Source organism: Rhinopithecus roxellana, chromosome 13, assembly GCF_007565055.1.
Source record: "Rhinopithecus roxellana isolate Shanxi Qingling chromosome 13, ASM756505v1, whole genome shotgun sequence".
Taxonomy (NCBI): Eukaryota; Metazoa; Chordata; class Mammalia; order Primates; family Cercopithecidae; genus Rhinopithecus; species Rhinopithecus roxellana.
The window spans coordinates 24,534,601-24,548,442 of NC_044561.1; the positions used below are offsets into that span (position 1 = coordinate 24,534,601).

At 48.2% G+C, this 13,842-nt stretch overlaps 1 protein-coding gene across 3 annotated transcripts in view; it reads right to left on the bottom strand.

Annotated features, from left to right (window-relative positions):
• Positions 1-4,722: 4,722 nt before the first annotated feature.
• The window catches only part of MYO18B (myosin XVIIIB), a 217,595-nt gene continuing 208,475 nt past the window's right edge, over positions 4,723-13,842 (bottom strand). For all 3 annotated transcript variants that reach the window (XM_030915727.1, XM_030915728.1, XM_030915726.1), the window contains 2 exons: positions 8,020-9,259; positions 4,723-4,922 (listed from right to left, as the gene is read on the bottom strand). In XM_030915727.1, the coding sequence (XP_030771587.1) occupies positions 8,032-9,259 (1,228 nt within the window). In that variant the 3' untranslated portion in view covers positions 4,723-4,922; positions 8,020-8,031. The remainder of the gene's footprint in view (positions 4,923-8,019; positions 9,260-13,842) is intronic.

Consider the following 13,842-nt stretch of genomic DNA (forward strand, 5'->3'; position numbering starts at 1 on the left):
AGGCACCCTAACTGTTTTGGTTTGGACACCCTTGGGTTTGTTGCTACAATTAGTATTTTGATAATTGTTTCCATAATAAAGATTTCCTTCCCTGGCAATACTCGTGGTCTGTGATATGAGCAACTGGACCTAGGCCCAACCCCTGGTGTTTGGCAAAACATCATGCAGACACAGAAGGATGACCTGTAGCTGCTGGACTACTGGTGGGACATCAGGGGGTAGGGCCATGGCCAATGTATGTGTTTCCAATACATTAGCTGTCCTCCCAGTAAACCATAAGCTTCACGAAGCCAGGGTCTTTGCCTGTCCCATTTTCAGCTTTATCGACAGTGCCTGCAACAGTGCTCAGGACATGAGGTGATCTTTGTTGAATGAATAAATGTTGAGTTCTAAACTCGGCTCTGCTATTGAGTGCCTTTGGAAAACTCATTTTCTTCTCTGAGACCCATTTTCCCCACCTGTAAAATTACCTGGAGGCTTTCCTCTAGTCCTTATGGTCTACAGTTCTTTCAAGACATGGGTGCCCTGTTAAAAGTGGCCTCAGGGTATAAAAGCAAGAGGAAACATTTGCAGGAGAGCATTTAATCCACCTGGATTCATGACCACCAACATCCTCACCTTTGAAATAATTTTGATTACGTCAGCAGGGACGCCATAGCAGGGCATAGTCATATGGTTGGAGCCACACACTTGGGCATCAGGGAGCAGTTCTTCTGAGACCAAAGAACAAAGATGCCACCATTTGCTGCAGGCTGACTATCTGCCAATCAATGGGCTAAGTGATTCATGAGCTCTCGATTCCTTACAAGGATGCCGAGAAGCTGGTACTAGTTTAGACCTATTTTACAGATGAGTAAAGGAGAGGTCAGAAAGCAGTGACATCTGTGAGGTCACGCAGAGAGAGAAGCTCTGACCTGAGGCATGAGAGGCAATGCCCAGGCCAGGGGCCAGGCCGTGTTGATATCCCAGGTAGCAGAAGTGGTAGTGTCACACAGACGTGGATGACACTTACTACCCTGGGTGCTGGGGGTGAGCACACTGCCTATGTGACATCAGGGCCCACTGTGGCATTTCTGGAGTCATCTTGTAGGAAAGAGGCTCAAAGCCTAGCCAACATGGTGAAACCTCATCTCTACTAAAAATACAAAAATTAGCCAGCCATTGTCGTGGGTGCCTGTAATCCCAGCTACTAGGAAAGCTAAGGCAGGAGAACTGCTTGAACCCAGGAGCAGAGGTTGCAGTGAACCAAGATCACACATTTCACTCCAGCCCGGGTGACAAGAGCAAAACTCTATCCAAAAAAAGAAAAAGATAAAAGGATGGACGGAAGGAAGGAAGGAAAGAAGGCAGGAAGGAAGGGAGGGAGGGAGGGAGGGAGGGAGGGAGGGAGGAGGGAGGGAAAAAGGAAAGGAAGGGAGAAGGAGGAAGGAAGGAAGGAAGGAAGGAAGGAAGGAAGGAAGAAAAGAAAGAAAGAAGAGAGAGGAAAGAAAGAAAAAGAAAGAAAGAAAGAAAGAAAGAAGGAAAGAAAGAAAGAAAGAAAGAAAGAAAGAAAGAAAGAAAGAAAGAAAGAAGAAAGAAAGAAAGAAAGAAGAAAGAAAGAAAGAAAGAAAGAAAAAGAAAAGAAAAGAAAAGAAAAGAAAAAAGAAAAGAGGATGAAGTTGAGTAAGTACCTTCTGCTCCAGGCTGTGTTGGGTTGGGGGATTTGAGAGGCATGGGGATGGTTGTCAACTTGTAGCATGTTAAATTGACCTTTAATGAGCATCTTCAAGATTTCTGTTTGCTGCTGCATAATGAGGAAGACTTTGCTGTTATTACTTGAAATTAACCTTTTTGGATGCATCACTTACACATCATTGAAGAATAATGACTGATTTCTTTTATAAAAATGTGCTTCATAAAATAAACGTATTATAAATTTTTAACACAGAACTCACAAGATAATTTCATCTGTATTTTTCTTCATAGTACAGCTTGCTCCTGACAGTATATTCATTTTCTTGCTTATTGTCTGTCTCCCCAGCTAAGATATTCCCTGAAGAAAGGCAGGGTGACTCCGCCTGCTCACTAGAGCTTGGGTATGGGGAACAGTGCCAGGCACTTAGAAGGTACTCAGCAAATAGAGCAAATACAAACTGAATAAATATTACTGGCACATGAAGAGAAGCACATGGAAACTCAAAGGTTCCAGGCTCTAAAATGCCCAGGAAACATCAATGCCAGGAAGGCAATGTGAATCCGTTGCCCCCGGCATTGATCCTCTGTTCCTGACTTCCAGAATTACCTCTGTTTGCGGACCAAGCTGGGAGCTTGGGACATACGTATAATAAATTATTCTGTATGAATAATATTCAATATGTATATTATTTTGTACGAATAATAAATGATAAATTATTAATAGATTAATAATTAATAATAATTAATAATTAAATCGCCACTTCCTTTTGCATTGTGTGTGTTACAGGCTGAATTGTGAACTCCTAAATCTCATGTGTTGAAGTTCTAGCCCCCCATACCTTAGCATGTGACAGTGTTTGGAGACAGAACCTTGAAAAGGGTGATTAAAATCCCAGCACTTTGGGAGGCCAAGGTGGGTGGATCACCTGAGGTCGGGAGTTCAAGACCAGCCTGACCAACATGGGGAAACCCTGTCTCTACTTAAAAAATGCAAAATTCGCTGGGCCTGGTGGCACATATCTGTAATCCCAGCTACTCAGGAGGCTGAGGCAAGAGAATCGCTTGAACCCGGGAGGCGGAGGTTGTGGTGAGCTGAGATCACACCACTGCACTCCAGCCTGGGCCACAAGAGTGAAACCTAATCTAAAAAAAAAAAAAAAAAAAAAAAACCATGGTCATTAAAATCAGGCCATAAGGTTAGGCCCTGTTTCAATATGACTGCTGTTCTTATGAGAAAATTTGGACACAGAGACACCAGAGGTGCAGCCACATAGAAGAAAGACCACGTGAAGACTCAGCAAGAAAGCGACTATTAACAAGCCAAGGACAGAGGCCTTAGGAAAAACCACCCCTGCTGACACCTTGATTTCAGACTTCCAGCCTCCAGAACCATGAGGAAATAAATTTCTGTTGTTTAGGCCACCCAGGCTGTAGAATTTTGTTACAGCAGCTCTAGCAAACTAATATAGTATGCTACACTTTCCCTTCCCTTTCCAGGGTTTTATGAGAGTTCAGTAACTGTTTTTCCCATTACTGAGATGAGAAAACTGAGACCTAGGGAGGGAAGTGCTTGGCTGAGACTCCATGACTCGATGGATTTTACTGCAGAAACCTTGGGAAGAGCCTCATGCAAGAGCCTGGGTCTTCTCCCATTCCCACCCCACACCTAAGCATTGGGGAGCTTTTGGGTGGTGTCTCCTCTTTGCCAGGGCTTTGCCAGAGGTCCTGGCTGCTTTCCCCATATATCCCAGCACTCTCCAGTGACCCAGAGCCCTCCTATGAATGGCAAGAGGTGGATGGTGGATTCACCAAGTGGGAGACTGAGTCTGCATCAGAGACCACAGGGTCCACTGTTCACCAACGTGCTCCATCAGAGAGGCAGAAAGGTCTCCAGAGACGGTGAGGTCTCCAGAGAGGGGCTCCAGTGAATTTCCCTCCTGCCCCATCCTCCTCCCTTGCCCCACTTCTACCCAGAGTCTCTAGTGAGGATGATCAGCGACGAGAGCTCCTCTTTATGGGGTGACCTTACTAGTTATTATGGGTTGAATTTTGTGCCCACTTCCACAGCCCCACTCAAAAAAATGTGGAAGTTCTAACCCGCAGTACTTCATAAAGTGACTTAATTTAAAGGTAGGGTCTTTAGAGGGTGACCAAGTTAAAATAAGGTCATTAGGGCGGACCCCATCCAATATAAAATGGGGAAATGTGGATACAGACATGAACAGAAGATGAAATGAGGAGACACAGGGGGAAGATGGCCATCTACCAGCTAAGGAGAGAGGCCCTCACAGCTCTCAGAAGGAATTTACCCCGCTGACCTTGAATTTGGACTTCAACCCTCCAGCTATGGTACTTTGTCACAGCAGCCCTTGCAAACTAACACAGCAGTGATCCAAATGGGAATTCCCTCCCACGGGTGGGAGCTATGATTGGTTACACCAGAGGGGTCCTAAGGATGGAGACAAATTTGGGGTAGGATATGGAGTCTATGCTAGTGGGAATTTAAATAAAGGCAGCATTTGCTACCTAAATGTGGGCACACATATGCTAGCTTCGCCTTGGTAAAAAGGGAATAAATTCAAGGTTCTTGAATGTTGATGTGGGTGCACATTTGTAGGATGCATATATATCAGTGTGTCACATGCATTCACGGTGTGTGGGCTCATTTGTTCTTTGGCTCATTCATTCATTCATCATTTATCAGTTTTTTGAATGCTTGTACACACTTATAAATACACAGGATAGAGAAATGAATTGGCAAAGGAATATGATAGACAAGCATGGGGATTAAGGGAGCATGGAGGGGGAGCATTTGTTTCTGTTTGATATATCAGGGAAGACTTCCTGGAAGAAATGAGCTGAAACTGGCCAGGTGAAGAGGAGGAAGAAGGTCATGGCATGTAGACATGTAGGAAGAGAAATAGCAGTATATACCCCAAACTACATACAGTTTGGTTGGTTCTATTCTTTGGAACAGTCCTACCCCTATCTGCACCCCATCAACACTCTGGAATCCCCGGTAGCAAGGCCATAGAGAAGGCACAGATGTCCAGGAGTCAACACTTTATTTTGTTCGGGCCAACCACACTGGGAGTCCAGCATCCCTGCAGGATTTGCCTTTGTGGGCCCGTCTTGTCTCTTGAGGGTGGCCGTGCTGGCTGGCTTTGGCCACTGGGGAGGACTGGCCAGTCTCTCTATCTCCAAGTTATTGTAGAGTCGGGAAGTCTTCAAGGGCAACTTCAAGGAGGCTGGAAGCAAACACAGGTCAGAGGTGATGAATGGGACAAAGGATGGGTAAGGGTTTTTTTTTTTTTTTTTTTTGGAGGCAGGGTCTCACTTTGTCACCCAGGTTAGTGTGCAGTGGTGCAATCATAGCTCACTGCAGCCTCCAACTCCCGGGCTCAAGTGATCTTCCTGCTCCAGCCTCCCGAGTAGCTAGGATTATAGGTACATGTCACCACACCCAGTTAATTTTTTATTTTTTATTTCTTGTAGAGGTGGGGTCTCACTATGTTACCCAGGTTGGTCTCAAACTCCTGGCCTCAAGTGATCCTCCTGCCTCAGCCTCCCAAAGAACTGGGATTACAGGCATGAGCCACTGTACCTGGCCAGGAAGATGGGTACATTTTGATGGAGACAATGAATGGGGTGGAGGGCCTCGAATTCTGTATACCCAGGTGGCATTACTGTAGCAACTCCACAGAAAGGGATGGCAGAGTGTAGGCAGCAAAAGGAGAACAAGCGGGGGAAAAGGTTGGGATAGATTTCCCAAAGGTCCAAAAATTCCAGAGTAACCTGGCATTTACTGCATCCATGGGGTGCCATGCTCTATTCTAGGAATCTCTCATATTCTCATGAAATCCACAGTGTTACTTTAGGTAGTTGGTATTCTTTTTTTTTTTTTTTTTTTTTTTTGAGATGGAGTCTCGCTCTGTCGCCCAGGCTGGAGTGCAGTGGCTGGATCTCAGCTCACTGCAAACTCCGCCTCCCGGGTTTACGCCATTCTCCTGCCTCAGCCTCCCAAGTAGCTGGGACTACAGGCGCCCGCCACCTCGCCCGGCTAGTTTTTTGTATTTTTTTTAGTAGAGACGGGGTTTCACCATGTTCACCAGGATGGTCTCGATCTCCTGACCTCATGATCCGCCCGTCTCGGCCTCCCAAAGTGCTGGGATTACAGGCTTGAGCCACCGCGCCTGGCCCAGGTAGTTGGTATTCTTATCCCTATTTTCCAACTGAGGACACAGGGGCTTGGAGAGACTGTATCATTTGCCCAGGGTCCAACGGCTAGTTACAGAGCAGAACTGAGTCTTGGGGGGTCTTGCTTGGTCCCAAAGCCCACCATGCATTTGCATTGTGGGAGGTGCTGCATTGTACAGCTGAAAAACTAGCATCCTTGGAGAAGAACCTTGCTCAGGGTAGGAAGGGGACTTGATTAAAACGGAATGGCAGAGACAAGATGTTCTGTGATGACTTCTGCTAAGGACTGTTCCCCTCATGGATGTGTGCCCTTTACTTGGCCTTTGAAACTGCTTTCTATGTCCCCGAGAGCATAATAATGTAAATGAATATCGGATCTTTACTCGGTAATTGAGAGCAGAGAGAAGGCCACGTTAAGTCAAATTAGTTTGCTCTGATATAGTCCAAGCCTGTCTCCGCGGAAGGGGCAATGGCTTTTTGATGGGCTGAGGCTGCCTCTCGAAGAAATAGAGGATGTGTGGCTCATTTGGGTCAAGGAGGCCTGGGAGTTGCAGCAGGTGCACCCTGAGAGCCATGTGCAATTGCTTGACCATCTGAGCCTTGAGCTGCAGTGAGTTCTGAGATTCAGTGACTGGGAGATTTACGAAGGCTCATAGACTCTCAGGCAGCTCTAATTTCACTCATGAAGATGCCAGGAATGTGTCCCTATGGAAAACTTTTAAAGATAAATGTAGGGATTCTAGAGCTGGAAACCCAATTCTGCCCTGGTGATTCTGTACAAGTGACTTTAATCTTTCTGATCCTCAGTCTGTCAACCTGATAAATGGGAATAAATAATATTCACCACCACTTGGGGATATCAGGAGTACTAAATGACTGTCTGATGTGTCCACTCAATAAATGTAAGCCTTGGTTAGCAATGAATTCCTCTTCTTTTTTTTTTTTTTTGAGAGGGAGTCTTGCTCTGTCGCCCAGGCTTGAGTGCAGTGGCGAGATCTCGGCTCACTGCAAGCTCCGCCTCCCAGGTTCATGCCATTCTCCTGCCTCAGCCTCCCCAGTAGCTGGGACTACAGGCGCCCGCCACCACGCCCTATTTTTTTGTATTCTTAGTGGAGACGAGGTTTCACCGTGTTAGCCAGGATGGTCTCAATCTCCTGATCTCGTGATCTGCCCACCTCAGCCTCCCAAAGTGCTGGGATTACAGGCGTGAGCCACTGCGCCCGGCCTGAATTCCTTTTCTTACCTTGACTCCAGATGAGTGACAGGATGAGTGCTAGGAGTGGGAGGAAGGGCAGCGAGTAGCTACTTCTCCTGCATTGTTGCTCTGTGATTTTTGTACTTGTTCCCTCCCCCCTCAACCTAGGGCCTATTTCTCTCCATATGTAATGCAAGTGGACTCCACTATTCTAAAAGTCTCTTCCAACTTGGCCCTTTGCATGTCTGCGATCCCACCACGGATCTCCCGTCATTATGTGGACAGAATGCCATCGCAGCTCCTTCAACCCCAGGTGGAATGACATTAAGAAAAGAAAATGATAGTAGGGCGAGGAAACTTTAAACATCTGGCACCTTCTTCTTCTTCTTTTTTTTCCTGAGACAGAGTTTTGCTCCTGCTGCCCAGGCTGGAGTGCAGTGGTGGCACCCTTAGCTCACTGCAACCTTCGCCTCACCAGTTCAAGCAATTCTCCTGCCTCAGCCTCCTGAGTAGCTGGGATTACAGGCGCCAGCCAAGACACCCAGCTAATTTTTTGTATTTTTAGTAGAGATAAGGTCTCACCCTGTTGGTCAGTCTGGTCTCGAACTCCTGACCTTAGGTGATCTACCCACCTCGGCCTCCCAAAGTGCTGGGATTACAGGCTTGAGCTACCACGCCCAGCCACATCCGGCACCTTCTTTAGCGTCATCCCACAGGAACCTCTTACGTTCTGATGTGTCTGCATTTCAAAGTACAAGGAAAGAGAGGTACCCAGCAGAGGGTTCCTGAAAAGCTTTGCATCCAGCAACACATGACTTCAGCTAAAACTTCTAAAAATCTTGATCTCTAAAGAAATCAGTTGTGGCAGTAAGGATAGTAGGGGCACCTGCTCTCCCCAAGGCTGCAAGGTGAACTCTCATTCCCCAAGAACAGCCCCAGCCTGTTGCTTTTACCTGAACTGGTGCCTACTTCTGGAGATATTTTTTCATTATGCTTGTAACATCATCGTCTTTCCTCCCCGCCCCTGGCTCTCTGTGCTCGGGGGACGTTCCCTCACCACCGTCACCCGCAAGTCGTTGGATTCCTGGTCGACTTTTGATGCTGTCAGCACTTTTGAAGGACACGATGGAGCTGGAGGATGAGGACGAGTCGGACAGGTGAGCAGGATCCTCCTTGGGCTCCGGGCTCTTTTTCAAAATGGTCTTGATCCCCGAGAGAAAGGAACGGTCAGCCTCTTCCGTCTCAAAGTGGACGCTTGAACGCTGTGAACCGTCTTGCCCATCTTTGGCTGCTCCGGCCAAGGATGTAGGCATCTGGGGCTTCCGGATAGCTGGGAGAAAGTCATCGAAGTCCACTTTGGTCTTGCGTTCGTAGTCGAGGCTTGGGAGTTTCCAGCTGAAGGGGTCACTGCCTAGAGGTTCCTCCATCAGGTGGGCGAACTGGCGGTTCTGGAAAACGAGCGGCTCCTTTCCAAGGTCTGGACAGCCCGCATCGTCCACAGAGGACTCCAAACACCGCCTCCGAGGACGCAGTGTGGGTGACAACAGCATGTCCCTGGGTGTGGTCGGGGAGCTCAGTTTTCTCCCCATGCTCGGTCTGGATTCTAAGAGGGACTCGCAGGAACTGAATCGGGTCTTCGCCTTCTCAGGGAGTAGGGTCGTGCCCCCAACACCATCTGAAGAGATGCATTTGAGGCTGGTGGACCTCAAGAGACCACCAGCGGCCCCTTCGATTTCCAGGGGTGACTTTGCCCCAACCTTCAATGAGAGGTTTCCCTCGTCACTGCCAGCCCTGCCCCTCCTTAGTGTGGAAGCCCCAGTCGTCAGGTAAATGGGGAGAGTGGGCCAGTCCTCCAGGCCCAGCGTGGACCCCTGGCCTCTCTGGGCTCTCTTCCTCCGGAGCCCTTCCACGAACTCCGAGAGGGCTGCTGAAGGACTGGGCAGCTTTTCCCTCGACAGAGGGGATGTATTTGTACTCCGAGAAGCCAGGGGAGAGGACGCAGCTTCTAATCTCTCTGCGGACTTTCTCTGGACGGCAAGCCCTTCGCCGTCCCCAAAATGACAGTACTTTTGCCGGCGGACGAAGTGAGGAGAAACAGGTTTGTCTCCCGAGGTCTTGCTGCGGACATCTGTGGACCAGGCTCTGCTCAGTGCTGATTGGGTCCTCTCAGCGTCCCCAGCCTCCTCATTTATCCTGTGCCAAGAAGAAAAATGCAGTCTGTAGAAATTGTGCAATTCATACAATTTGTGCAATCGGTGTGAGAGCCCCTAAGCACAGGCACTAATATTATTTTTCTTTGGAAATACCATCCCTATCGCACTCTCAAATGAACCATATGATTTAATGTGCAAATTCAAGCCATGTAAATGATTTCTTGTTGCTTTCTGAATGCAATTTCTGTCTATAATTAAACCCAGCTAAGTACATTTGAGTAGATTAAAACTGCAGCTAGGACGGATGAATTAGATTTATGGGGCATCACACCTGACATGATAGGACCTACCATCCCAGAGCTTACTGTGAAATAAGTAGTTTGCTTCTTCGAGACCGGAAGGGGACATACAGTGGGTTGTTTGTTTATTTGGGGCCAAGCCCAGAGGACAGTCCCACTAAGTGGGGCTTCTGAGAGTCAAGACCCAAATACGTCTCTCCACGGGGTGCCCCATGACATCCCTGATTGTTTCATGGGGTGAGGGTGTAGGTAAAATCTTGTTCCCCCAGAAGGGAAAGACTCACATGAAATCAGCTTAAAACCAAGACTATACACAAGAGGACAGACGGTTTCTATTCTGGGACTACACCAGACGTGGCTTTTATGCAGAGGGAGTTTGTAGCAGCAGCGCCAGAAACACTTTGCCTCTGAAAAGTAGAAGCCTCACAGTGGGACCAAATTAGAGACTAAAATAAATGGCATCATTCAAAGGAGAGAGACTGGAGTCCACCAACCTTTCCTTTAATAAATAAAATCTATCTGTCCTCTCTCTAAGAGAAACGACCCCCTTCCCTCCTACCAGCAAAGTCACAATTTACTTTTTTTAAAAGTAAAAAAGTGGCCAAATGTCAGAGTTTTGGCATTGCAGATAAAGCCACTGTGGGCGCAGGCCTGAAGAGGCGCTGAGGGCAATGCATACGCGGCTTTCCAATCATGGGGTCCCTGCCTCTGAGTGCACTGCTGCTGGAACTGTAACAATCGGGACGACTGCAGGATTCGGACCTCTATGTACAAAGCGTGACTGAGATTCTGCTACAAGACTTTGGCGAAGACTTCTTGCTCACCCAGCTGGATAACACCATTTCCACTCCTGATCACACAGGACAGTTTAGGAGAAAAAGAACTGACCACAATGACCCAATGGGCTTTTGAATCTGGGAAGGAAGCCAAGCCAAGGTCCCTTGAGGTGATGCCATGGAAGGCAGGGAGGGAATGGTTGGGGCAGGAGAGCAGCGTCTTTCTCAGGGAAATAGGTGGGGGCTGAAATAGACTCAATGTTTGCCTCCCCCGAAAATTAGTATGTTGACACCTAATCCTCAATGTGATGATATTAGGAGGTGGGGCTTTTGGGAGGTGATTAGGTTACCAGGGTGGAGCCCTTGTGAATGAGATTAGTGCCCTCATAAAAGAGGCCCCAGAGGGCTCCCTCACCCCTTCCACTGTGTGAGGACACAGTGAGATGGCCATCTATGAATCAGACAACAAATGTAACTGCCAGCACCTTGACCTTAGATTTCCCAGCCTCTAGAACTATAAGAAATACATTTCTGTTGTTTATAAGCCACCCAGTCTATGGTGTTTTTGTTATAGCAGCCAGAAGAGACTGAGACAGGCACCTAGACCCTGCCTTCCTGAGTGCCCCTGAGGACAGAGCTTCAGTGATCCCACAAACCTATCTCCTCTAGGTCTGGCAGGAGCTCCCCAGGCTGGGGGCCATGGCAACAATGGGCCCAGCTAAAGGGCTTCATGAGGACAAGGCATAGAGCTGGCTGTGATCATCTGCCTCTCCTTATTCCCCATGTCAGATGGGTGGAAGAGGATTGCAGTAGTGGTCTGGTGATGGTAAGATCTGGGTGTCAAGGTGGCAATGTGGAGGAGCTACCTCCTCTCTCTCTGACCATCACCCTCACCCTCAGTCCTTCTCCTGTGTGATCAGGCTTGTTATTCCTGCCCTCTTGCTCACCCTGCTCCAGGATGCTGGTCTCCTGGGACAGGCCAAGCCCTCCCTGCTTCTGGGTTTTGCATGAGCGGTTCTACCTGGAGTACTCCTTTCACTCCCTGAACCCTAGTCATGGTGCCTTCCTCGTGGAGCAGCTGGGACAGTGAAAGAAATGCCCTTGATACTGTCTCTGGCACCTGATCACCCAAATAATGGTTAGTGGTTATGATGAATAATTTATAACCAATAATAAATGGTTATTAATCATTAATAACTAAAGGCAATCATTATTACTACTATTTAACTTCTGGATCTCCAGAACCCAACCCCACACTGGACTCAATAAAAGCCTCAATTGAAGTTCAAAGAGGGATGCACAGGCGAATGAATGGGCAGGTGACCTTCAGCTCACCATAAGAAGAAAGGTTGGTTCCCATGTGCTAAAACAAAGGCCACACGTTTGCCCAGAGCAGCGCCCTCCTTTCCTATTTCTTGCCTGTTCCCATCACAGCTGGACACGGGCTGGAAGAGGAGATAGAGGGCTCCTTTGTGATTCCCTGAAGGCGCATTTGTCAACTTCATTGCTTTGGAATCACTCCCCGAATACATGGCAGGACGGCATTCACACGCCTGTATTTTTTTTTTTTTTTAATTCTCTACTTTTTATTAATAAACAGCTTGGAGCTACCAGGGGCAGTGGGCTGCCGCAGAACTGACAAAAGTCATTTCCATCCTGTCCTGGCCCTGAAAGGAGGCGGGTGTGATGAATGAGTGTCTTGGATGCTCTGTCTCATCCATTGCCTGCCACGTGAGGAGGGCAACATTGAGGGCTCCTGTCACCGCATCTCCTGGGACTCTGCCATCCTGCTCACCCTAGCTTCCACTGCCACTGCTGGCTGCAGACGCCAGGGCAGGGCATGAAAATGGAGGGTGAAGAAGTCCCAAGAGGAGGAAGAGGAGGAGGAGGAGGGAAGAGGGGCAGCCAAAAACATAGGGGGGAAAAAAGGCATAAAAGTAGGTGGAAGGAGAATCACAGACCACAAGTCTGAACTGACAGTGTCTTGCTGACTCATTTCTGCACCTCTGGAGTTGGCACCGAGCCCACCATGTAGTAGATGTTCAGCAAATGCTGTCAAATTCAATCAAGGTAGATGAGAAAGAAGAGGTAGTCAGGATGAGAAAAGTGAAGGGAGGGCAAAGAAATGTAGGAAGAAGAGAAGCAGGGTCAGAGCATGAAAGAAGAGGAGGCAGTTTAAACAGGAAAGAAGTTGAAATGAGATGGAGACCCAGAAGGGCGGTGGTGATGGAGAATAAGGAAGGAGACTTAGGCAAAGGCAAGAAGGAGAGAAACAACATTGCAGAGGCCTTTCTGGCTGGCAACTAAGGATCTGCCATCTTCGGCTCTGACAAAAAGGCAAGATAGGCTGGGGTCCATGGTGAAGTAACCGGCTGCCCAGAAATGGGGATCTGGAGGTCACAGTCTGAGTGCTGGTGATCAGGTACAGAGGCCATAGGTTTTGCTAGGCCCAAGCCAGGAAGGTTCCCAGCTATGCTGGCACAGGGGAAGATTCACTCGCCTTCCCTGGGGCCCTTGAGAGGCAATGCCTTCTACAAGGCATGGAAGCCAAGATGTTCCAGCACAGCCACTCAGGCCCAGCTTGGCTGTCACGGGGTCTGATGTCTTGAGATTGGAGTGAGCTGAGTCCCACCTTTCTGGAATGGTCTGGTGCCTTTGAAACCTCAGCTGGTGAGCTTAAAACAGGAATACAAGCTATGCAGTGTAGACTCCTGGTGGTGGGGGCTGGAGAGGAGAAGAAGTGGGGGTCAAGTGAGGACAGAGGGGGAAGAGAGGGCAAGAAGGAAAGAAAGAAAGAAACTGCCCACAGCCAAGTGCTTCTTCCTGGCTTTCCCATGCAGAAATCCACCTACATCTCTGCAAGTGCTTTTTCCATTTCCTGTCTGCACCACCTCTCAAGGTATAAAGTTCCTTGCATCCACTCCTTTCTGTATAGAGACTGAAGAATTTAACCTGGATTCAGATGTTCTTTTGTAGGCTTTGGGATAAGGATCCCAAGTTCTGCTGAGTAAGGCTGGATGATCATCACCGCTCCTCTCCTAGCGCTGGACACTTCAAACACATCCTATCTGACTTCATCTGGGGACCAGTAAGAGTCATTTTTTTCTTTGTAGCTGTCTTCACAGGACCAGCTCAGTGTGGCTCAGATGGAACTCCCCATCATCATCATGATGGAGGGATGTCAGATAATCAAGATGTTACCGTGTCTGCTTCCCAGAGCCTGGGCCAGGGAGAGGGATGATGTATAGAAGGCTCTCAGAGTTACTGAGAGACAGGATAGGCAGGGGTACTGTTACTCTTCAAGAAGAGACTCCAGAAAAGCCTTGCAGACTTCTGCTGCCTGCCCTACAGTCTGTCCAAAAGGGAAAGAGCCAGAGGATAGTCCTTGAGCATCCAGCCACAAAGATGCTGGGCTGGTTCTATAACTTAGTGGATGAAATAGTCATTGGTCACAACAGCTACCCCTAACTAGATACCTACTTGCACCAGGTGCTGTGCTGGATACCAGGAATATAGGAGAGAGCAAACGGATGGTTCCTGCCCTCATA